Source organism: Somniosus microcephalus, chromosome 5 (assembly GCF_052327205.1).
Source record: "Somniosus microcephalus isolate GS21.2 chromosome 5, FLI_Smic_1.0, whole genome shotgun sequence".
In the NCBI taxonomy this organism is placed as follows: domain Eukaryota; kingdom Metazoa; phylum Chordata; class Chondrichthyes; order Squaliformes; family Somniosidae; genus Somniosus; species Somniosus microcephalus.
The window spans coordinates 85,797,924-85,822,128 of NC_140991.1; the positions used below are offsets into that span (position 1 = coordinate 85,797,924).

The window sequence follows — 24,205 nt, forward strand, 5'->3', positions numbered from 1 at the left end:
CAAATAACAATTACATTTTTACATGTACATTCAATAACAAAAGTCTATTTATAGATTCAGTCTTTGGGGCGGCTTCCTGACCCTTTCGGGATAGCGCCTTCCCGGAGGTTCTTGTTCTTGGTGCAGAGGCGATTCTGACCCCTTTTCATTGGGTAGTTCATCGGGTTCCACTGTTACTGGGTCTGAAGTAGATGCTACCAGTATGTCGGGTTCATCCCCAGGTACTCGAGACATGGGGTTGATGCCTTCCTGTGACGCTAAGATCTGATCGACGTGGCGTCTCACAATGTTCTCCCCGACATCCACTGTGTACATTAATGGCCCCTGCCTTGTACATATCGTTCCGGGTTGCCACTTCTCTGTTCGATAGTCACGGGCCAAGACTGGTTGCCCTACATTGAAGCTCCTTGTCGGCTTCTCGTTGATGTGCTGGAATTGTTTGTCCTCAACATTTCTTCGCACATTTGGTCTGAGCAAGTCCAGACGAGATCTCAACCTTCGGTTAAAGAACATCATGGCCGGGGTCTGGTTGGTAACTGCATGTGTCGCGTTTCGGTAGGCTAATAAGAAATTGTCCATCTTATGCTGTAGTGGAATTTCCTCGTCGCACATGGCCTTTATCGCCTTCTTAAAGGTTTGTACGAACCTCTCAGCCAATCCATTGGTGGCTGGATGATACAGGGCGGATGTGTAGTGCCTTACCCCATTCCTTTTCATGAATTTTTGGAACTCGTCGGACACAAACTGTGGTCCATTATCAGAGCAGATCTGCTCTGGCAAACATGGTCCGCAGGACTGCAATCGTTTTCTCTGTAGTGGTTGAAGACATCTTTATCACCTCAGGCCACTTTGAATGAGCATCCACTGTATTAAGAACATTGAGTCCATGAATGGACCAGCGAAATCAATGTGCACCCATTGCCATGGAGAGGAGGGCCACTCCCATGGGTGTAGAGGGGCATGTGGTGGTGCATTTTGGACCTTCTGGCATCCTAAGCAGCTCTTAGTTAGGTCTTCGATTTGTTGATCGATACCCGGACACCACACATAAGCCCTAGCAAGGCTTTTCATTTTCACTCCCCCCAGATGACCTTCATGTAGCTCCTTTAGCACTCTCTCCCTTAACTTGGGTGGAATCACCACTCTGGATCACACATCACTGTCCCCTGGCATACTGACAGCTGTTCTCTTCTGGATGAGAATGCTGGCAACAGTGAGTCGCCATGTGTTGGCCATCCCCTCACCGTCAATTCATATACCCGTGACAGCGTCGGATCATTGCGGGTCTCCTTCTCTATATCCGCGTTTGTTACTGGCAATCGTTCAATTATTGACGAATAAAATATCTCGATAGGGTCCACTGCTGGTGCTTCCTCCACCGTAGGCAGTGGCAAGCGCGATAGCCAATCAGCGTTCCCATGCTGTTTCGTGCCTTTATATTCTATTTCATATTGATTCGCCCCTAGAAACAGGGACCATCTTTGTAACCGCTGTGCAGTCATTACTGGCACGCCCTTCTTAGGATTAAAGATGGAGACAAGTGGTTGGTGGTCAGTCAGCAAGGTGAACTTCTGCCCATGGAGATAATGGTTGAATTTTTTTACTCCCCATACTAGGCTGAGGGCCTCCCTGTCAATCTGGGCGTAGTTGCGCTCGGCTGAGGTTAGTGACCGAGACGCAAAGGCTACTGGCCTCTCCAACCCGTCTGGGAATTTGTGCGACAGCACCGCTCCAATGCCGTAGGGTGATGCATCACATGCCAAACGAATTGGTAGTGCTGGGTTGAAATGGGCCAACACCTCTTTTTTGATGTGATCAATTCTTTACACTTCTGGAAAGCTCGTCTACGTTCGTCATCCCACTTCCATGGTACCCCTGTTTGCAGTAGGGTGTTCAGCGGGTGTAATACCGTAGACAAATTTGGTAAGAACTTGTGGTAATAGTTTACCAGCCCGAGGAACGACCTCAGTTGTGACACATTTTCCGGTGCTGGAGCCTTGACTACTGCCTCAATCTTTTCAGGGGACTTATGTAACCCCTCTTCATCGATGACGTGGCCGCAATACGAGATCTGTTTCTGGAAAAACTCGCACTTGTGGCGATTAGCTTGTAGCCCATATTCCTTTAAACTGGCGAGCACCTTCTCCAAGTTAGCGAGGTGATCACCGTCATTTTCGCCCGTGACCAAGATGTCGTCCAAATAACACTGGGTCCCTGGAATTCCTTGCAGGACCTGATCCATCGCCCTTTGTCAGATAGCCGGAGCCGAGGCTACTCCAAACACCAGCCGGTTGTATTGATAGAGACCTTTATGGGTGTTGATCGTAAGGTAATGTTTCGAAGCTTCTTCTACCTCCACTTGCAAGTACGCCTGGGCTAGATCAATTTTGGTGAAGCATTTACCACCAGATAGCGAGGCGAAAATATCCTCAATTCGTGGAAACGGATATTGCACCGTGTGAAGGACTGGGTTCACTGTCACCTTAAAATCCCCACAGATACGGACCTTCTTTGGTTCCCCAGGCGTATTACTCAACGACCTCTTCATTACAGGAACGATGGGTGTAGCCCACTCGCTCCAGTCCACTTTGGACAGTACTCCTGAACGTTCCAACCCTTCCAGCTCTGCTTCAACCGCTGGTCTGATCGCATAAGGCACTGGTCTGGCCTTCAGAAACTTTGGGCTTGCATTATCCTCTATTTTAATTGTTGCTGTTATTCCTTTTAGTGTTCCTAGTCCCTCCTGGAACACTTCTTTTGCGTCAGTTAGCATTTTTGACAGTCGTCCAGGTGTGACTTCGTCATCCTTTTTGGCCTCCACCTTCAGTGCCTGTATGGAATGCCAATCCAAATGTATCTTCCGGATCCATTCATGTCCTAGCAGTGGTGGTCCTCCATTTGGCAATACATATATATCCATTTTAGGTATTTCCTGCCCTAAATATGTCACTTTCACCCTTATTTTTCCTTTGGGGTAGACTTTTTGCCCCGTATACGTCTTCAAGACAATCTCTGTAGCTTCAAGACAATCTCTGTAGCTTTCAAGGGTATGTGTGAAAATAGCCGCTTGTAGTCTCTTTGATTTATGACTGTTAGAGCTGACCCTGTGTCCAATTCCATTTCCACTTGGACTCCGTCTATCTTGAGTGTAACCCAGATAGTCTGGTGATCCTCCATTTCGGTTACATTATGTAGTTTCAGACAACCCAGCTCCTTGCTTCCAGAGTCTGTGTCACTTTTCTGTTTGTCTGAACCACTGTCCATCACCTGGTGTACCTTTTTGTACTTCTCCTGTGGAGATTTCTTACTGTTGGTTTTCTTCCCAGACCTGCAGACTCTTGCTATGTGTCCTGCTTTCCCACACTGTCTGCACACTTGGTCCTTGAACCAACAATCTTTCTGGTCATGTGTTGTTCTGCCGCAGCGATAGCACTTCCCTGTTCCACAGGTCATTTCGTTGGTGCCGTATTCTTGCGGTCTCCGTTGTATCTCTGCAGCGCCCCTTGCGGCTGCTTCGTGTGATACTGCCATATTGAAAGCTTTGTCCAGCGTAAGGTCCTTTTCTGATAGTGAAGGAACCCAGAAACGGCTTCTATGTAGCCCACACACAAACTTGTCCCTTAACGTGTCAGCTAGTCCCGCTCCAAACTGGCAGTATTTCGATAGCTTGCGCAGTTCCGTTAGGTACTCAGCATTGCTTTCGTCTTTGTGTTGGTTCCTTTTATGGAACTTAAATCGTTCTGCTATCAGCAGCAGTGTGGGGTTTAAGTGGTGCTGTAGGATTTCTACTATGCTTTCAAAATTCTTGTTTACCGGCTTCTCTGGGGTTATTAGATTTCACAGTAACCCATAAGTTTTTGCACCCATGGAATTTAACAGAACCAGTGCTTTATTAGCATCTGGCACTTCATTCGCCCTGCAGTACATCTCAATACGTTCCACATGTCGCCCAAACTTCGATTTCATTGTCGAACGTAGAGATACTGCCACTCTTCGGCATCCTTGGTTGTGCGTTAACTATCCCCAATGGCGCCTCCCGCGCTTCCCCTTCTTCTCCGCTGGCACAAAATGGCATCTCCCGTGCTTTCCTTCCTTCCCGTGCTCGCCCGTCTTCTCCGCTGCGGCTTCGCAAAATGGCGTCTCCCGCGCTCTTCCTTCTTCTCCGCGGCTCAATGGCACCTCCCCTTGCTTCGCCCCGCGGACCCTGATCAGCCCGTGATCCCTGGCTGTGCTCTGCGCGTTTTTCTCTTGATATGTGTCGACGCCGCTCAGTCTAGAACCCGGCTGTTTCTTACCCTCTCTCTCTCCGGTTTGCAGTATTTTTCCTCGACGCCGCTCGGTGATCAACCCCCGGCTGCGCCCTGCTCTCTTCACCCTCTTTCTTACCCCGTCGACGCTGCCTGTCTCTCTCTCTCTCTCTGCCGTCAGTCGGCTCCAGCCGCCGCTGCTCGGGAAGGGTCTGCTTTGGACCTGTCGTCGGTCTCTTACTGTTCGTTGTGGCTGGGGAACCAAGCCCGGCTCTCCACAGCCTCCCCAGCGAAGTTGGATCTCTGCCTGACTGCTGGGCGGTTGCTCGCGGTCGACGCCCATGTTCCTGGACTCGACTATTTTTTTTAATTTTTTTTTAATGTTGCAGGTAGATTCGCATCAACAGTCGTCGCCACTGTTAGATCCGTGGTTCAGTGGATAAATAATTACACGGATGCTGTACATAAACAAATAACAGGTCTTTACTGGAGGAGGGTAATTTCTAGACTGGGGTACAGAGGCATGCGCACAGCTTATATACCAGTGTGGTTACTGCCGGTACTGCAGTATACAGGAGCTGTAAAAAGTAGTTCTGACTTAAAGCACATACACTACATGTTCCTTCTGAGGTGCAAATGTTGAGGAGGTAACAAGGAAGGTCAAGGAGGGTAGTGCATTTGATGTAGTCTACATGGATTTTAGCAAGGCTTTTGATAAGGTCCCATACGGCAGACTGGTCAGAAAAGTAAAAGCACATGGGATCCAAGGGAAAGTGGCAAGTTGGATCCAAAATTGGCTCAGTGGCAGGAAGCAAAGCGTAATGGTCGACGGGTGTTTCTGTGACTGGAAGGCTGTTTCCAGTGGGGTTCTGCATTTTGTGGTATATATCAATGATTTAGACTTAAATGTAGGGGGGCATGATTAAGAAGTTTGCAGATGGTACAAAAATTGGCCGTGTGGTTGATAGTGAGGAAGAAAGTTGGAGACTGTAGAAAGATAGCAATGGACTGGTCAGGTGGGCAAAAAGTGGCAAATGAAATTCAATCCAGAGAAGTGTGAGGTAATGCATTTGGGGAGGGCAAATAAGGCAAGGGAATACACAATAAATGGTAGGACACTGAGCAGTGTAGAGAAACAGAGGGACCTTGGGGTGCATGTCCACAGATCCCTGAAGGTAGCAGGATAGGTAGATGAGGCGGTTAAGAAGGCATACAGGATACTTTCCTTTATTAGCCAAGGCAGAGAATATAAGAGCAGGAAGGTTATACTAGAACTATATAAAACACTAGTTAGGCCACAGCTAGAGTACTACGTACAGTTTTGGTCACCACATTACAGGAAGGTGTGATCGCACTAGCGGGGGTACAGAGGAGTTTGAGGATGTTGCCAGGACTGGAGAATTTTAGCTATGAGGAAAGATTGAATAGGCTGGGGTTGTTTTTTTTTGCTGGGGTTGTTTTTTTTTTGGAGAGAGGAGGCTGAGGGGAGATCTACTTGAGGTGTATAAAATTGAGAGGCCTAGATAGATTGGATAGAAAGAACTTATTTCCCCTAGCAGAGAGGTCAATAGGCAGGGGGAATAGATTTAAAGTAATTGGGAGAAGGATTAGAGGGGAGTTGAGAAGTTTTTTCACCCAGAAGTTGGTGAGGGTCTGGAACTCACTGCCTGAAAGGGTGGTAGAGGCAGGAACCCTCACTGCATTTAAAAAGTACTTGTATAAGCACTTGAAGTGTTGTAACCTACAAGGCTACAGACCAAGAGCTGGAAAGTGGGATTAGGCTGGATAGCTCTTTTTCAGCCGGCATAGACATGATGGCTGAATGGCCTCCTTCTGTGCCATAAATTTCTATGATTCCCTAAAAAGTTTAAGCCAGACCTTCTTGGTCTGTAGATCTGATGGTGGAGTGTTGGGAAGAGACAGCCTGACACAAAGAACCTCTAAGAAGGCTTTTTTCATGTCCTCTTCTTCCTCCTCTTCATAACACATTGTTTCCGTAACCCTTCTGATGCTAGCAGTAAGGAATTTTAAAGAAGCGGATGAGAGATACAGCTAGATTCGGTTACAGACAACAGCTTCACCTCAGTCTTCAAAGACTCCAGCATAAATGTTCCAAACGCACACCTGTCAACGTCCTGTTGCTTTGCGAGCACCACATAGAAGAGGTTACGAGCACGAGTTAGCAAGGTTTTTGGCACATGGGGCAGACACAGTGGTAAGGAACAGTTGTAGTTACCAATAATATTATATGTAAAGTAAAATGCACATTTATTAGTCAGACGTGTGCATATTTTTTTCAGCTACAGTATGTGGACATCTTCTGCTATGGGTGTATGGTGAGAAAATAACTTCTTGTAGAAAGGAACAAAGTTTAGAACCCTTAGGGATTAGTGTTCATAACTGGGTACTGAAGCGGGCTTCTCCAGAGGATGATGGTCTTACATGTTTTACATGAGTTAACTTTATTGAAAGCAGTTGGTCTGTCTCTCAAGCTGCAGGCAATGGGCTTTCTGAACCACCACCTCTCCCTCATGGGCAACCACTACATTTCTTCTTATTTTTGGGCCTGTTCCTTCTCCTCTTTTCATCCTCATCTGCACCTGAAAAGGGCTTTTCTATGTGCATATTTGTATAGCATACAGTGCCAACAATTATTCTTGATACTCTTGCCGAGCTATACTGCAAGGCTCCACCAGATCCATCAAGTCACCTGAAACAAGACTTCAGTATTCCAACTGTCAACTCTAACAATTGGAGGTGCTCCAAGGCTCTTGTTATGCCCCTGTTGAGTGTGGGTGCCTTAGAGGTGACATCAACCAGGAATGCACAGGGTATCCTGAGCTCTAATCAACCATGCTGTTACAATGTTTTTTGCTCAACAATGCCGAGATGGTTGATTGGCAACAATCCAAAGATGTGCGAGTTAGGTTGATTGACTATGATAAATTGACCCTTAGTGTTAGGGGGATTAAATACGGGGATAGGGTGGGATATGTGTTGGTGTAGGGGTTACGGGGATTGGGTGGGATATGTGTCGGTGCAGGCTCGATGGGCCAAAATGGCCTCTATCTGCACTGTGGGGTTTCTGTGATTCTGTGAATAAATGAGTCACAGCAGCTTCCTAGGTAGCAGGCATTGACATGTAAAATGATTTGGTTGGCACCACACACCAGCTGCACATTAATTGAATGGAACTTCTGGTTTGTAAAATTGAGGGAGTTCCTGTTATGCGGCCTTCCATGCTACAGGAGTATAATCAATAGCACCCTGTACCGGGGGGAAATCCTGTTAGCATGTAACAGGTTTAGGGCTGTTCACGGCTGTGGACCTTTTTAAAGCCGTGTTCCTTGTTGATGTGGGCTGCAAGTCTTGGCCAGCAACTAACATAATTCCCCAATAACCTCCAGGAGGAAGCACAGCTTCTAAAACATCGTCAGTGTGACAAGCCAAGGTACAGCCTGTGAGGTCAGTAAACCCTGTTGAGTGGGTGGCAAAGGGTCAGCTGTGATGCCTCACTCTCCTAGCCTCTGTCCTTCCCTCTTCCACATCTTCGGCAGCTTCCTCTTCGCAACAAAGCAGTAAGAATATTCACATAGGGAAATCCCCCCAAAAGTTGTTGTTTTTCTGTACTCACTTTAAATTTCAGGATTATTATGTGCCTAGTAAGTGAGAAAGGTTCCAAAAATCGCAGTCAGTCACTGAAAGGCCTGCAGGTAAGAACTTTGGCTTCCACTCTGCTCTACCACCTCTGGGACTCCATAGTGGCCTCTGCTAAAGTTGAATTTCACCCCAAAGGTTTTTTTAAAAAAACAAGCAATTGACGGCCTTAACAGGATAGCTGGGGGCCACTGTGTAAAGGGTATATGATTTCAGAATCTCACCTCTTGGTGTGTCCAAGGATGCTTGCTTGAGCGCTAGGCGTCCCTCATCATACTAATCAAACTCATTTCCTTAAATTAATCAAATAACCAAAATTCTGTCAAGTTTCAGGAAAAGCAACACAAATTCCTGTGTTTTTAAAGACAAATACAAAAGGCACTGTACAAAATAGAGAACCACTGAGCAAATGGACTGGAGAAATGGTGCCACAGAATACGACAAGAGGAAAACAATCCATTTAACTGGCACGTTGAGATTGCTGGAAGCTCTCCGTATTACTCAAATGGCCTACTTTTCCTCTCAAAAAATATGAATGGATCTTAACAAATTCTCTTTGATTTTGTTGTAGAAAACCCCAACATTCTACATCCCTCAAAAATAATCACTGAAATGATGTGTCAATGACAGGAATGCTAAAAGCATATTCATCTATCATTCATAGAACTGCAGGGAGGGCTGGGGATTGAAACAGGTTAGGACGTTGCAGAAGTCACGAATTCTGTACTAAAGACATCTGTAATTTTTTTTAAAAAGAGGCAAACCCCAACAGAAAAGAATTAATGAGGAGAAAAAAAGTTACATACATGTAAAATATGGAAGAACAAACCAAGATTAAGACTTAAAAAGAAAGAACTTGCATTTATATAGCTTGGTTTCACATTCTCAGGATATTCCAAAGCAGGACTTATTGGAATCCATAATGCTGCAGACTGAAAATAAACATTTTCGTCCTGAAATTCCACACAGATTCTACTGATCTCATACCGCAACTTCGGGAGCACAGGAAATTCCAGGCCTTTATTTTATACTGTGCCCATACTATTAAATTAGTGAAGGCTCTCAATGTGGAGGTGTACAAGATGGAGATGTATTTATGGTTTTCTTTGGGGCTGATGAGGTGTAGTTCTAGAGGGCGTGACCTAAAACTAGCAAAAATTATGTGCCTTTATGTGGGTATCACTGTATTATTGTTCAATTAGTAATCAACACCATTCCGGACAAGGTGGAATAGATCCTGAGCACCTTGCCCAGCTATCCACTCTCCTCTGAGCCAGTGGCAAAAAAGCACCCAGATCCTGAAGCATGAGGAGAGGCAGTTAGTTGTGCAGCAGAGGATCCTAGGGTTGTTCTTGCCCTCAATGATTTTGAAATAGTAGGCAGTTTTAGGAGATAGAACAAGGCACAGTAAAGTTCGATATGGTTGAGCCACTGATGGCCAATTGATGATAAGGCCAGTTCTACACCAGGTACACTAGATTTCGCACCTTTCTGATTTAAGGGAGCAAAAGTTGAACTGTATTTGAGAAGGAGTAGTCGGAATTTGTTTCCACAGATGAAAGGTAATGGTAATCGAATGGGGGGGGAAAGGTAGAGGAATGTGGCTAGTAAGGGAGACAAGGAAGTGATCAGATATAGAGCCCACTAGAAATAGCAAAATCAAGGGGGTGGTCATAGTTAAAGAAACAAGAAAGGTGAGGAAAGCTTTGCACTTGGATATGACAGAATGGAATACATGAAAGATGAGCTTGAGTGAGGATAAGAAAGCAGATAATTATGAGGCGAGAGCACTAGGGACATTTAGGTATAGGTTTGACTTACACAGGATAAGGATCTGCTCAATGCAAAGACTAAGGGAGGGCAAGATATCTCAATAAGGAAGTCGGCATGGGGCTTGAGAGGGCAGTAAACAACAGTGAGTTTGTATGAGAAGCAGAAGGAACAGAACATGGTGATATGCTTGAAGTGGAAAAAGCCATGGTGTAACTTAGTGATTAGAGCTACACTGCCTCCATAGTGATTTCAGCAAGGCAAATGATGGCAAAAATACTCAGGAGGGGAGTCTTAAGTGAGGGGGAAAGAATCACAAATTGTGAGCCATGTCTCTGTTAATGGTAGGAGATTGATAGATTCAGCCATGATGATGCCATGGATGGCAAGGGCCTTATTTCCTAAAGAGAAAACGTTCTGTAGTAGGTCAAGCATAGTAGATCCTTTGGCAGTGTTATCTGGGTAGTGGGGGCAAATGGAGGGGTGAGTGGGTTGGGAAGTAAGTTAGAGAGATTAACCACTGGTGAGCAGGAGCAGAGGGGTGGATAAGAGGAGGTAACCAGTCTGATATCAGAGGACTTAATTTAAAGGGAAGTTAGCAACACTAAAATGAAATGGAGAGGAAAGTACAACTTCATGGATGACAGCAATCAGGAAGAGGAAGGTTAAACCATGAGCCACTGAATCAGCAGAGAATGGGCTAGGAGCAAGTGGAGCTTGAACTAAAGGCCACGGAAGGACTGGTCATCAGAGCAAGGCAAACCGATGTTGATCGAGAAGGCCGACTGCAGAGCAGAAAATGTTACAGAAATTAGCAGAATGGTGTTCAGGACAACCACAAGCAATCCCAGCCCAGGAGAAGAGGAAAAGTAAGGCAAGGTGCAAGAGAAGAGAGAAAATAGAAGAAAAGGCAAGTCATGTGTTCAGCTCCATTCGCAATTCCTCAGATAATGAAGCAGTCCGTGCCCGCATGCAGCAAGACTTGAACAGCATCCAGGCTTGGGCTGATAAGTAGCAAGTAACATTCGTGCCATACAAGTGCCAGGAAATGACCATCTCCAACCACTTCCCCTTGACATTCAATGGCATTAACATCGTCTAATCCCCCACCATCAACATCCTGAGGGTCACAATTGACCTGAAATTTAACTTGACCAGCCACATAAATACTGTGGTTACAAGAGCATGTCAGAGGCTGGGTATTCTGCGATAAGTGACTCACCTCCTGACGCCTTTCCACCACCTACAAGGCACAAGTCAGGAGTGTGGTGGAATACTCAATTTGCCTGGATGAGTGCAGCTCCAACAACACTCAATAATCCTTTGAGTGAAGAAATTGGTCCTCATCTCAGTACTAAATGGCCGACCCCGTGTTCTAGACTCTCCAGTCAGGGGAAATATCCTCTCAGCATCTACCCTGTCAAGGCCCTTAAGAATTTTATACGTTGCAATGAGATCACCTCTCATTCTTCTAAACTCTAGGGAACATAGAAAGAGAAAATACTGCAGATGCTGGAAATCTGAAATAAAAACAGAAAATGCTGGAGATACTCAGCCTGTCAGGCAGCATCTGTGAAGAGAGAAACAGAGTTAACGTTTCAGGTCGATGACCTTTCGTCAGAACTGGAAAAAAGCAGGAAATGGAACAGATTTTTAAGCAAGTGTAGGGGCTGGGAAAGTGGGGGGGGGGGGGGGGGGGAAGGGGATGAAAGAACAAAATCCGATCACAGACCTTCCCTTTTGTTCTTTCATCCCCCCCTTGCTTAAACCCCCCCTACACTTGTATAAAAATCTGTTCCAGTTCTGACAAAAGGTAATCGACCTGAAACATTAACGCTGTCTCTCTCTTCACAGATGCTGCCTGACCTGCTGAGTATCTCCAGCATTTTCTGTTTTTATTTCTAGGGAATATAGGCCTAGTCTACTCAATCTCTCTTTATAGGACAATTTCCTTCATACCAGGAATCAGTCTGGTGAACCTTTGTTGCACTCCCTCTAAGGCAAGTATATCCTTCCTTGGGTAAGGAGACCAAAACTGTAAAGAGTGCTCCAGGTGTGGTCTCACCAAAGCCCTATATAATTCCAGTAAAACTTCTTTACTCTTGTATTCTAATCCTCTTGTAATAAAGGCTAACATACCATTTGCTTTCCTAATTACTTGCTGTACCTGCATGTTAACTTTCATGTACACCCTCTGAATACCAACATTTCGCAATCTCGCACCATTTAAAAAAATATTCTGCTTTTCTATTTTTCCTACCAAAGTGGATAACTTCACATTTCTCCACATTATATTCCATTTGCCATGTTCTTGCCTACTCACTTAACTTGTCTATATCCCTTTGCAGCCTCCTTGCGTCCTCCTCAACTTATTTTCCCACCTAGCTTTGTATCGTCAACAAACTTGGATACATTACAGAGTCCCCTCATACAAGTCATTGATAGATATTGTAAATAGCTGAGGCCCAAGCACCGATCCTTGTGGAACCCCAGTAGTTACAACCTGTCAACCTAAAAAAAGTCCCGTTTATTCCTACCCTCTGTTTTTTATCCATTAACCAATCCTCAATCTGTGCGAATATTACTACCAATCCCATGAGGGGACACAGGTTAGCAAGGCCATAAAAAAGCAAACCAAGCACTACAGTTTATTTCTAGAGGGATAGAATTGAAAAGTAGGGAAGTTATGCTAAACCTGTATTGAACCTTGGTTAGACCACACTTAGAGTACTGCGTGCAGTTCTGGTCGCCATATTATAAAAAGGATATAGAGGCACTGGAGAGGGTGCAGAGAAGATTTACAAGGTTGACACCAGAAATGTGAGAGAGTATACATATCAGGAAAGGATGAACAGGTTGGGTCTCTTTTCTCTTGAAAAAATGCTGGGGTGTGACCTAATATAGGTCTTTAAAATTATGAAAAATGTTGATAGCGTGGATACAGAGAGAATGTTTCTACTTGTGGGGAAGAGCATAACTAGAGGCCATCAATATAAGATAGTCACCAAGAAATCCAATAGGGAATTCAGAAGAAGCGTCTTTACCCAAAGAGTGGTGAGAATGTGGAACTCACTACCACGGAGTGGTTGAAGCGAATGGTATAGATGCATTTAAGGGGAGGCTAGACAAACATGAGGGAAAAGGGAATAGAGGGTTATGCTGATAGATTTAGATGAGGAAAGTTGGGAGGAGGCTCGTGTGGAGCATAAACGCTGGCATGGACTGGTTGGACCGCATGGCCTGTTTCTGTACCATATATCCTATGTAATCCTGTGTATGAGCCCTAATTTTGTGTTATAACCTCTTGTGTGGCACCTTATCGAATGTTTTTTGAAAATCAAAATACACCACATCCATTGGTTCCCCTTTATCTATTCTGCTAGTTACAACCTCAAAAACTCTAACAGATTCGTCAAACACAATTTCCCTTTCATAAATCCATGCTGACTCTGCCGAATTACATTATAATTTTCTAAGTGCCCCGTTACCACATCCCTAATAATAGATTCTAGCATTTTCCCTATTACTAATGTCAGGCTAACTGGTCTGTAGTTCCCTGTTTTCTCTCTCCCTCCTTTCTTGAATAGTGGGGTTACATTTGCTACCTTCCAATCTGCGGGGACCGTTCTAAAATCTAGGGAATTCTGGAAGATCAAAACCAATGCATCCACTATCTCTGTAGCCACTTCTTTTAAAACCCTAGGATGTAGGCCATCAGGTCAAGGGGATTTGTTGGCTTTCAGTCCCATTAATTTCTCCAGTACTATTTCTTTCCTAACACTAATTCTTTTAAGTTCTTCATTCTCACTAGACCTTTGGTTCCCCACTATTTGTGGAATGTTTTTTGTGGCTTCTTCCGTGAAGACAGATACAAAGTATTTGTTTAATGTCTCTGCTACTTCCTTGTTCCCCATGATAAATTCTCCTGTCTCTGTCGTAAGGAACCCACGTTTACTTTCACTAATCTCTCTTTTTATGTACATATAGAAGCTTTTACAATCTGTTTTTATGTCTCTTGCTAGTTTACTCTCATATTCTATTTTCTCTCTGTCAATTTCTTGGTTATCCTTTGCTGAATTCTAAAATCCTCCCAATCCTCAGGCTTACTACTTTTCTTTGGCAACATTGTAAGCCACTTCCTTTAATCTAATTCTATCTTTAACTTCTCGTTACCCACCGTTGGACCACTTTTCCCATGAGGTTTTTATACCTAAAGGGAATGTATGTTTGTTGCGAATTATGAATTATTTCTTTAAATGTTTGCTATTGCTTATCTACCATCATGTCTTTTAATGTAGTTCCCCAATCCATCTTAAGCCACCTCACCCCTCATACCTACGTAATTTGCTTTGTTCAGATTTAAGACCCTAGTTTTGGACTTAACTAAATCACTCTCAAACAACTAAATCACTCTCAAACATATAAAATTCTATCAGATTATGGTCACTCTTCTCCAGAGGCTCCTTTACTACAAAGTTATTAATTAACTATGTCTCGTTGCACAATACTAGATCTAAAATAGCCTGTTCCCTAGCTGGTTCCTCAACATACTGATCCAGAAAATTATCGTGAATACATTCAATGAACTCATCCTCCGCACTATTACTGAAAATCGAACGGGATCGCAACAGAAATAGCGGGAAAATGGGGTGGTGAGGCCTACTGCCATCTTACCATCCCAATCTCGATTTCTATTCCAATGCCCCCACCAGGGCTATCACCGCCAACCACCCCTTATAACTTTCTAAGAGACCCTTGCAAACATTAAATTTGGTGTTTTGTGATTGGTTCCTTGGAGTGTACCTCTGTGCTCGTCTCACTCTGTGGTCTCCCTCTCTGTGCTGACAGGGGTCAGTAATTAGAATGTTCACAATTCCTAACTAACAACAGATTATAATCAAGGGATAATCTGAGACTTTGTTTGCTTTCAAATTGCAACTCACTTGTCTTTTTTTTAAAATAAAGAACTCCATTAGGATCAGGAAAGATGCTGTGGGCAGAACTTTCCAAGGGCCTACGCATGCACAGGCAACTTATTGGAAAATTATAGATGCTTTGCTCATGTCATGCTGTCCATTGCTTATTATTTTCCTTCCATTAATATCAATGTGCCCATGATTTTGTGGACAATGTGGAACTTGCTACCACAGGGAGTGGTTGAAGCGAATAGTATAGATGCATTTAAGGGGAGGCTGGACAAGCATATGAGGGAGAAGGGAATAGGGGGTTACGCTGATAGATTTAGATGAGGAAAGACGGGAGGAGGCTCGAGTGGAGCATAAACGTCAGCATGGACTGGTTGGGCTGAATGGCCTGTTTCTGTGCCGTATATCCTATGTAATCTTGCAGTCAGCAACTTTCTATTTGCAAGTTGCAGGACCTCAGAAAATTGTTCCCCCTGTTATGTATGTGTCTCTTTCTCTCTCTCCATCTCTGTCAAGCAGGTGTTGGTTATTAGATTGTCTACATTTTCTAACTTTCACCAAAACACGGATGATAATCAGGTGATAATTCCAAAGTTCCCTCTGTGGCACCCTGGACCACTTTTCCATCACCCCCGAACACCCACTCCCCTTCCTACCGCACCTTCCCGTGCAAGTGCAGGAGATGCAACAGCTGCCCTTTTCACCTCCTCTCTTCTCACCATCCAGAGCTCCAAACACTCCTTCCAGGTAAAATAGTGCTTTACTTGTATTTCTTTCAATTTAGTGTACTTCATTCACTGCTCACAATGTAGTCTACTCTACGTTGGGGAGACCAAATGCAGATTGGGTGATCGCTTTGCTGAACACCTCCATTCAGTCCACAAGCATGACCCTGAGCTTCCTGTCGCTTGCCATCCCACTTTCACTCTGGCCTCTCTGTCCTTGACCTCCTGCTTTGTTTCAATGAAGCTCGATGAATAGCACCTTTATAGCCTTCCTGCCTCAACATTCAGTTCAACAGCTTTAGATTATAACCACCACTCCTATTTTCTCCGACAACAGATGCTAGTAATGGTTCTGCTGTTATCATTTACACCTCCTCTAGACCCATCTTTTGTTTCTTTACTTGTCCCATTATCACCCTCTTTTGCCTTTCACCATCATCCCTTTTGTCATTTAATCACACCTGCCCTCCACCCTATCACAGACCTTGCCCTTTGTTCATCCCTCCACCACGCCCCCACCCCACCCCACCCCACCCCCACCCCCTTTTTTTCCTGGCTCTGTATTTGCTTAGAAATTGTTAAATCTCTAACTCCTTCCAGTTCTGATGAAAGGTCATCGGCCTGAAACGTTAACCCCTGTTTTTCTCTCCACATGGCACCTCCAACAGTGCAGCACTCCATCAGTATTGCACTGGAGTGTCAGCCTAGATTTTTATGCTCAAGTCCCTGGAGTGGGACTTGAAAGATAATGGAATCTTTACTCAAAGATGTAATACATCTAGTAAAACACTGAAAATATATTATAATAATAGAGTAGTCAGCACGGATTTCAAAAGGACTCTTGACCAAACTTATTGAATTCTTTGAAGAAGTAACAGAAAGAGTCAACAAGGGTAAAGTAGTAGATATAATATATTTGGATTTTCAAAAGGACTCATGACAAAGGTGGAGTCAGGGGACAAGTAGCAGAATGGATAGCAAGTTGGCTACAAAACAGAAAACAGAGAGTAGGAGTAGCTACTCAGACTGGCAAAAGGTGGGAAGTGGTGTTCCACAGGGATCGGTGCTGGGACCACTGTTGTTCACTATTTACATAAACTATTTGGACTCGGGAATCGGAAGTACAATTTCAAAATTTACAAACGACACCAAATTGGGGGGTATAGATAATACCGAGGAAGAATGCAACAAACGACTTTGCACCCAGGCGCGGCTAACAGCTCCCGCTAAATTCAGCGGGTGTTTAGCGGCGGCAGTAACCGGCATCATCACCATGCACAGCGCCCCGTTTTCACCCCGCCCGCAAAATTGGCACACACCCCCTGAATTTGCGCCGGCCGATGACAGCGACTGATTCAAGGGGCGGGAACGGAGCGGCAGGAGGCTCACGGGGTGGTAAGGGGTGGTGGTGGCAGGCGGGGGGGGGGGGGGAAATTAAAATCACCCGACTTACTTGTCACGGCCCATTGCGTCTTTCAACGCAGGGTTCGTGCCTTGATCTGGCAGCCCGGTATTCCTCGAGTGCCGGGCTGCTGGTGGTCCACGTTGGGCCTCGCAGAGTTGTGGGCTTGGGCCCTCACCTTTAATGAGGGGAGCAGCCCTTCCATGCGGCAGCACTACGTGGCCCAGTGCATAGCGCTGCAGAACGCACCACCCAGATATTTGGGGTTAGCGTTCTAAGGAGGAAGTGGAACGCTCCACCTCCCTCTTGGGGCGCTAAAACTGAATTTAGCGCCCAGGTGATGTTAACAACCCAAAATGGTCGCTAACAAATTTCCCCCCCCTCGTCTCCATATTATAAAAAGGATACAGAGGCATTGGAGAAGGTACAAAAAATATTCACAAGTATGATACTAAAACTGAGAGGATATACTTATCAGGAAAGGCTGAACAGGCTGGGGCTCTTTTCTCTAGAAAAGAGAAAGTTGAGGGGCGACCTGATAGAGATCTTTAAGATTATGAAATGGTTTGATAGGGTAGACAGAGAAAATGTTTCCACTTGTGGAGGAGTCCAAAACTAGAGGTCCTAAATAAGATAGTCATTAATAAATCTAATAGGGAATTCAGGAGAAACTTCTTCTGAGTGGTAAGAATATGGAATGCGCTACCACAACGAGTAGTTGAGGCAAATAGAAATGGTACATTTAAGGGGAAGCTAGATAAGCACAAGGGAGAAAGGAATAGAAGGATATGCTGATAGGGTTAGATGAAGAGGGGTGGGAGGAGTCTTGTGTGGAGCATAAACGCTGGCATAGACCAGTTGGGCCGAATGGCCTGTTTCAGTGCTGTAGACTCTATGTAACTTGCTGCAATACACATTACAAATAGCAGTTGCTGAGAAAAAAGGGCAGACTTTTTTTTTTCCAAAAACATTTTAAGTGATTTAATTGCTTCATCAAGAAACCATGCCAGGCAACTGTTTATAAACAGAAATCCCATTATAAAATTTTAATAGCTGCTGTTTCAATGTTAAATATTGCCAAATATTGCCATAAAAGCATGAACAAAAATTGTGTGACAACAGAAAGTATAATTAGTGGAATGGAAGTGTGTGCATACCCATGAGTTTTATATAGATGAACAACTCAATCATGTTGGGTTGCCAACCTACCCAGATTGCCCAGGAGTATCCTGAAATGGGGAACTGATCTTCGTGCTTTAAATTTCCCACCATAGTGGCGCACCCCCACATTCCGTTACTTCACCAGCTGTCGCCGCAGAGAAGCTTCCAGCTTGGTGACACCACACCCCCACCCCAATCACCACAGGGGGCCAGGTCCCGGGCTGGTGTACTGAGAACAATCATGAATCTAGGGCGGGGGGGGGGGCTCAGGAATCTGGAGGGAGACTGGAAATTAAGAGTCTGGGGATGCAGGAGGTAGGGAGACTAGAGATGAGGGATCAGGGGATGGGAGGTCGGGGAGAACAGGGGATGGGAGGTCGGGGAGAAAAGTGGACTGGAATTCAGGAGATTGGGGCTCAAGCAGAGGGTGGGGGAGAATGGTGTGAGGGTGGGCGTGGGGACCAGAATTTCCTACAGAGCCGGGAGCAGCAACAATGTGGTGATTGGGAGGGGCACAGACAGCGAGGGGGTGAGTGAAACCTGGGAACCTTACTGTGGGTAAATAGTGAAAGATTGGTTCCACTGGTGGGCAAATGCGGAACAAGGGAACAAAAACTAAGGATTTTCATTGGAAGAACCAAGGAGGAAGGGGGAGGTAGGTTCTTGAACTGAGTTCTATTAGTCCGTGGGATCGTTCACCAATAGCTATTGAGACAGAGATTAAAACTTAATTTAAAAGGAAAGGCGATAAATATTTGAAAAGGAGGAATATAAAAGGATCTGGGGTGAATGGGATTACAGGAGAGCAGGTCAGCATTGGGGGGGGGGGGGCGGCAATGGCCTCCTCTTGTGCTGTCATTTCTATAAATCTATCAAAACTTTCCTTTAATCGAGTTTGAGCTCAGGGAGTGGTTTAGAAATGTTGATGCTGAGCTGAGTTTAGGACGATGTTCACTGTGAGAAGTGCCCCAAACACGCGCCCGTTGCCGTTGGTGCGATCGCTCAGTTTGATTGAGGTCAGTCTGTACTGGCTGGTTTTGTCATGTGAAGTCCAAGTACAGATCAACTCTGACTGAAGTTCTGAGTTCAGAGTTGTCACCTTGACACGGAACCAGAGTCCAAACCAGAGTCCCAGGAGATAGGGCGAGAGATCGGGCCTGTTAAAAGTGGCCGACTGGGGAGCCTGACCGCAACTTGTGTAGCGCAGGGTGATTCGGGCTATGGCTTCAAGGTGAATATCAGCGAGTTACAGGATTACTACTAGTTATAGGTAGGATATCAGGACATTATACCTGTTACTACCAGTTCCATATAGACTATCAGTGAGTTATTGTATTACTGTTGGTTATGAGAGGAATCTGAATGTTACCAGTATTAATGGGAGTGGGTCTTTGGCGTAGCGATAGCATCCCCGCTGCTGGGCCAGAAGGCGTAGGGTTTCGAACCCCGCTCCAGACAGTCCCGGCAAGTGGAGTCGGAGCTCCGGCTCTAAATTCTGGGTTGACATCCAGCGGGATACTTGCGTCCGTGGGTGTGGGTGGCCCCCCTCTCGTATGGGTTGTGGGAGCCCGTAAAACCCTCCCGCCATAGGACTAACCACCCTAATGGCTGGTACGAAGATGGTTACGGTCACAGAAGGAGCGTTAATCGCAGCCAGAAATCCTTCCACCACTTCATACAGTTCCCCAAAGGGAACAGTGTGAAGGCACGTACGACGACGACCAGTATTAATAATCAGTGAGTTATCATTAGTACGATAGCAAAATACTGCGGATGCTGGAAATCCGAAATAACAACAGAAAATGCTGGAAAAACTCAGCAGGCCGGGCAACATCCGTGGAGAGAGAAATAGAGTCAACGTTTCAGGTCAAAACCCTTCATCAGGACTGAGAGAAAACACAGGAAATGAAACAGATTGAAAGGCCAGTTTGGGGGCTGGGAAATGGGGATGAGAGAACAAAAAAGAGAAGTGAAGAGACATTAAGAGGTATTCAAGATGAGACGAGATGGTGATAGGACTAGTAGAGAGACAAAAGACGGCTCTAGATGTTTATTAAATGGATGCAGTGTGAAGTGTGAAATACGCTGGCAGAATGAGAGGCAGCTGCCATGTGGGAGAGAAAAAAAGGGGAAGGGCACAAAACAAAGGTGTGGATAAAAATATCTAAAAATGTAATAGGGGCCAAGGTTATGATCTGAAATTGTTGAACTTGATATCGAGTCCGGAAGGCTGTAAAGTGCCTAATCGGAAGATGAGGTGCTGTTCCTCGAGCTTACGCTGGGTTTCCGTGGAACAATGCAAGAGCCCGAGTACAGTGAGGTCCGAGTGGGAATGGGGCGGTGAATTAAAATGACAGATGATTATCATTAGTTACTGGTGGAATCAAAGTTCCTTCCCACCTCTGGTTCCCCCTCTTTGCCTGCTCACGGGTGCCTTAATGGTTCTCAGAACTTCTTGCACACAGATACTACCACGAAACCACGAGCAAAGATGCTCAACTACAGGGGACCCAACCTTTATAAGGTAAATGAGATCTATTATTAGGGATGTGGTAACAGGGCACTTAGAAAATCATAATATGATTAGGCAGAGTCAAAATTGTTTTATGAAAGGGAAATCATGTTTGACAAATCTGCTAGAGTTTTTTGAAGATGTAACTAGTAGGATGGATAAAAGGGAACCAGTGGATGTAGTGTATTTGGATTTTCAAAAAGCATTAGATAAGGTGTCACACAAGAGGTTATTGCACAAAATTAGGACTCATGGGATTGGGGGTAATATATTAGCATGGATTGAGGATTGGTTAATGGACAGAAAAGAGAGCGTAGGAATAAACGGGACTTTTTCGGGTTGACAGGCTGTAACTAGCGGGGTACTGCAAGGATCAGTGCTTGCGCCTCAGCTATTTACAATCTATATTTATAACTTGGATGAAGGGACTGAGTGTAACGTATCCAAGTTTGCTGGTGATACAAAGTTAGGTGGGAAAGTAAGCTGTGAAGAGGACGCAAAGAGGCCGCAGAGAGATATAGACAGGTTGACTGAGTGGGCAAGAACATGGCAAATGGAATACAATGTGGGGAAATGTGAAATTATATTAGCAGAGTTACATAGCAGAATATTTTTTGAATGGTAAGAGACTGAGGGACCTGGGTGTCCTTGTACATGAATCACAGAAAGTTAACATGCAGGTACTGCAAGCAATTAAAAAAGCAAATGGTACGTTAGCTTTTGTTACAAAGGGATTAGAGTACAAGAGTAAAGAAGTCTTACTCCAATTATACAGGGCATTGGTGAGGCCACACCTGGAGTACTCCATACAATTCTGGTCTCCTTACCTAAAGAAAGACATACTTGCCTTAGTGGGAGTGCAACGAAGGTTCACTAGACAGGTTCCTAGGATGAGGGGATTACCCTAAGGAAAGATTAAGTAGGCTAGGCCTATATTACCTAGAATTTAGAAAAATGAGAGGTGATCTAATTGAAACATAAAATTCTGAAGGGGCTTGACAGGGTTAATGCTGGAAAATGTTCCTGGCTGGGGAATCTAGAACGCGGGGTCACAGTCATGGAATAAAGGGTCGGCTAGTTGGGACTAAGATGAGGATAAATTTCTTCACTCAGAGGGTGGTGAATCTTTGGAATTCTCTACCGCAGAGAGTTGTGGATGCTCAGTCGTTGAGTATATTCAAGACAGAGGACGATAAATTTTGGGGAATTGTGGGATATGGGGATAGTGCGGGAAGGTAGAGTTGAGGTAGATCAACCATTAAGTTGTTGAATGGTGGAGTAGGCTGAAAGGGCCAAATGCCCTACTCCAGCTCCTATTTCTTACATTACCTTCTTATGTAAATGCAATAACGTTTGTAGAAGTCATGTGATCAGTGTCACATGATCAGGTATCATGTGGTCATAACATCAAGTGATCAAATCTCCAGTAATGCCTCTGATCATAATTGGCAAAACTACTGCTGGCACAAACCCACCAGCAAAAAATGCTCAACTGCAGGGGATACAACCTTTGAGGTAAATGCAGTAACAGTTGCAGATGTCACGTGGTCAATGGCACCTGATCAAACCTCCAGGAATGCCTCCAACCAGAGTTGAAAACCCTACATTCATAGGGCCTTCGGCCTATGCTGCTTCTACACAGGCCACTGACAGTAGTTTATTTTAATTTTTTGTTGTGGGAGGATACTTGTAATTTTCACTTAGATTTTTACCTCCTCACTGAAAGAAAAATAGCCTGGAAGCTAAGTGAATTTCTGTAAGTTCCCAGATACAGCCTGCAGTGTCCTGGCTGGGGGGTCGCTCTGTCTCCTCTATCATCAGCAGATGGAAGATAAATAAATTCCAAGATTTTTTTTTGCTGATTCATAAACTGCCTCAATTGGAATACAGAAAATACACAAGTCTTGATGTTAATGGGAAATATTATACATACACGCATAGGTAATATTGCAATTCATTCTCCTTTGGAAAAGCGTATTGTTTAATATAAACAAGGATGTTCTAGATATCACAAAGCTTTTTGCAGTTATCGCCGATTCATCATTTAATTCCCTCGCAGTTTATCTGCCTCCATCGTTGTTGCAAAAGGCCGAATTCTACAAACATGCAACCTACCTTGCAATGCGAAAGGGGAGAAAAATATTTTTGTGACTCTTTTAACGTTGCTGCGACCGGACCCGACCATTGAAGGGATGCAGCCGGTTGAGAGATTGGCGGCGCGATCCAATTAGCGGTCGGGCGAGCTGTCAATCCCCGAGCAGCAGCAGCCAGGCGCGCGCTTCCGGGCTCTGCCCGCAGGACCAAGGCATCAAGTGCAAGCGGGCTTCACCACAGCGACTCGCTCACCTGCCAACTGCGCTCTTCGCTGAAGGTGGCGGAGCCGTCAGCCATTTACCGTCCGTCAGACGCCGCACTGGGACCCGGGGGGATTCGGGTTGGAGACCGGGTTTCCTCCGCCTGCACTTTCTCTCCCCCGCGCAAACTCGGCTACAGCTCAGGCAGGGGCTCCTCAATGCTTAGTTATATAACACACACACACCCCCCGCCCGTCCTCAAATATCCCCCCTACTTAAGAGCAAGTTATCAATTGCTCGTACTGACCAATGTTTTTGCTCTTTTATATGTTGACTAATCTGTGCAATTCCTTAAGATATGTGATGGGGGGTGTATAATATCAATGCATTATCTGACGTTTTGGCCTTCAATGCTGTAATTTTCTTATTATAGTTTTGTGTTTGGCCAACATTAACAATTTTGACCACTTTCTGGGCTCTAAGCACAGCATATTAGATGAGTGGGTGGAAGCTAAATGCTCAGGAAATATGGTTATATGACCAGCAGTGATGCATTTTTTCCATCACAGTAGAGGCCACTCTGGATAGTTCCATGATGAGCCAGTGTCCCCCATGGATAGCATGCGTGTGGTGTATGTAACCTGTTCCACCTTAAGAGAACTTAAGCCTGTTCCACCTTAAGAGATGTACTACTTTCTCTGGCTGCTGTATACGTAATACCGGTGGTGACCACACCGGTATATAAGCACTGTGTAGTAATATTGTATTCAGTATAGTCCCTACCTCCAACCAGTAAAGACCTGTTGAATTTACTCTTATAGTCTGTGTAGTAATTATCACTATAACACACAGACTTAACAGTGGCGACGAGTCCGATTCTTACCCTGCGGCAGTTGTTTCCACGGCGGCTTCGTCCACAGACAGGACGTCGAGGAGAGGTTTCCACCCTCATCACCCTGCTGGAAGACACGTCGAGCGGCAGGCATCGAGGAACCGGAGTGCAGAGGACATCCTGACCTCGAGGCCTCCATCAGCGACTGTCAGCTTTCTTTTTTTCTACCTCGGTGGTGGGTAGGCCGGGCAGCGACGCGACAGAAAGTCAACCGCGTTGGCTGTACAGACGGGGCTGGGAAGACGGAGGAATAAGGGCGGTGAGATCGATCGCGACCGGAGATAAGGGCTGGGCCGCTTTCGAGCGAGAGGCGCAGCGCGGGGACATCGATCGCGACCGGAGATAAGGGCCGCATTCGGGCTAAAAGGCGCAGCGTCTGGGGAAACTGAAGGCGCGAGAGCCGCGGTGAAGCGGAGACAGCGTCGGGGGACGGTTGAAGACCGCCAAGCGCGGGAAAACCGCCATTTTGTGGGCGGAGGACGACGACAAGTGCAGGAAGCCGCCATTGCAGCAATGCCTAAACATGGGAACATTAATACCTTTGATAGTGACATCGAAGATTGGGCCATGTATGTAGAACGCATACAAAATTATTGTAAGGCAAATAAAATTCCTGATGC

General features: G+C 45.3%; 1 protein-coding gene across 2 annotated transcripts in view; it reads right to left on the minus strand.

Annotated features, from left to right (window-relative positions):
• The window catches only part of znf804b (zinc finger protein 804B), a 1,078,762-nt gene extending 1,055,886 nt beyond the window's left edge, over positions 1-22,876 (minus strand). The window contains exon 1 of one of the 2 annotated variants that reach the window (XM_085987922.1): positions 22,515-22,666. In XM_085987922.1, coding sequence (XP_085844048.1) covers positions 22,515-22,584 — 70 coding nt within the window. In that variant the 5' untranslated portion in view covers positions 22,585-22,666. Of the gene's footprint in view, positions 1-22,514 lie in introns of both variants that reach the window. The other variant, XM_085987930.1, reaches the window with a different exon arrangement.
• Positions 22,877-24,205: the final 1,329 nt, after the last annotated feature.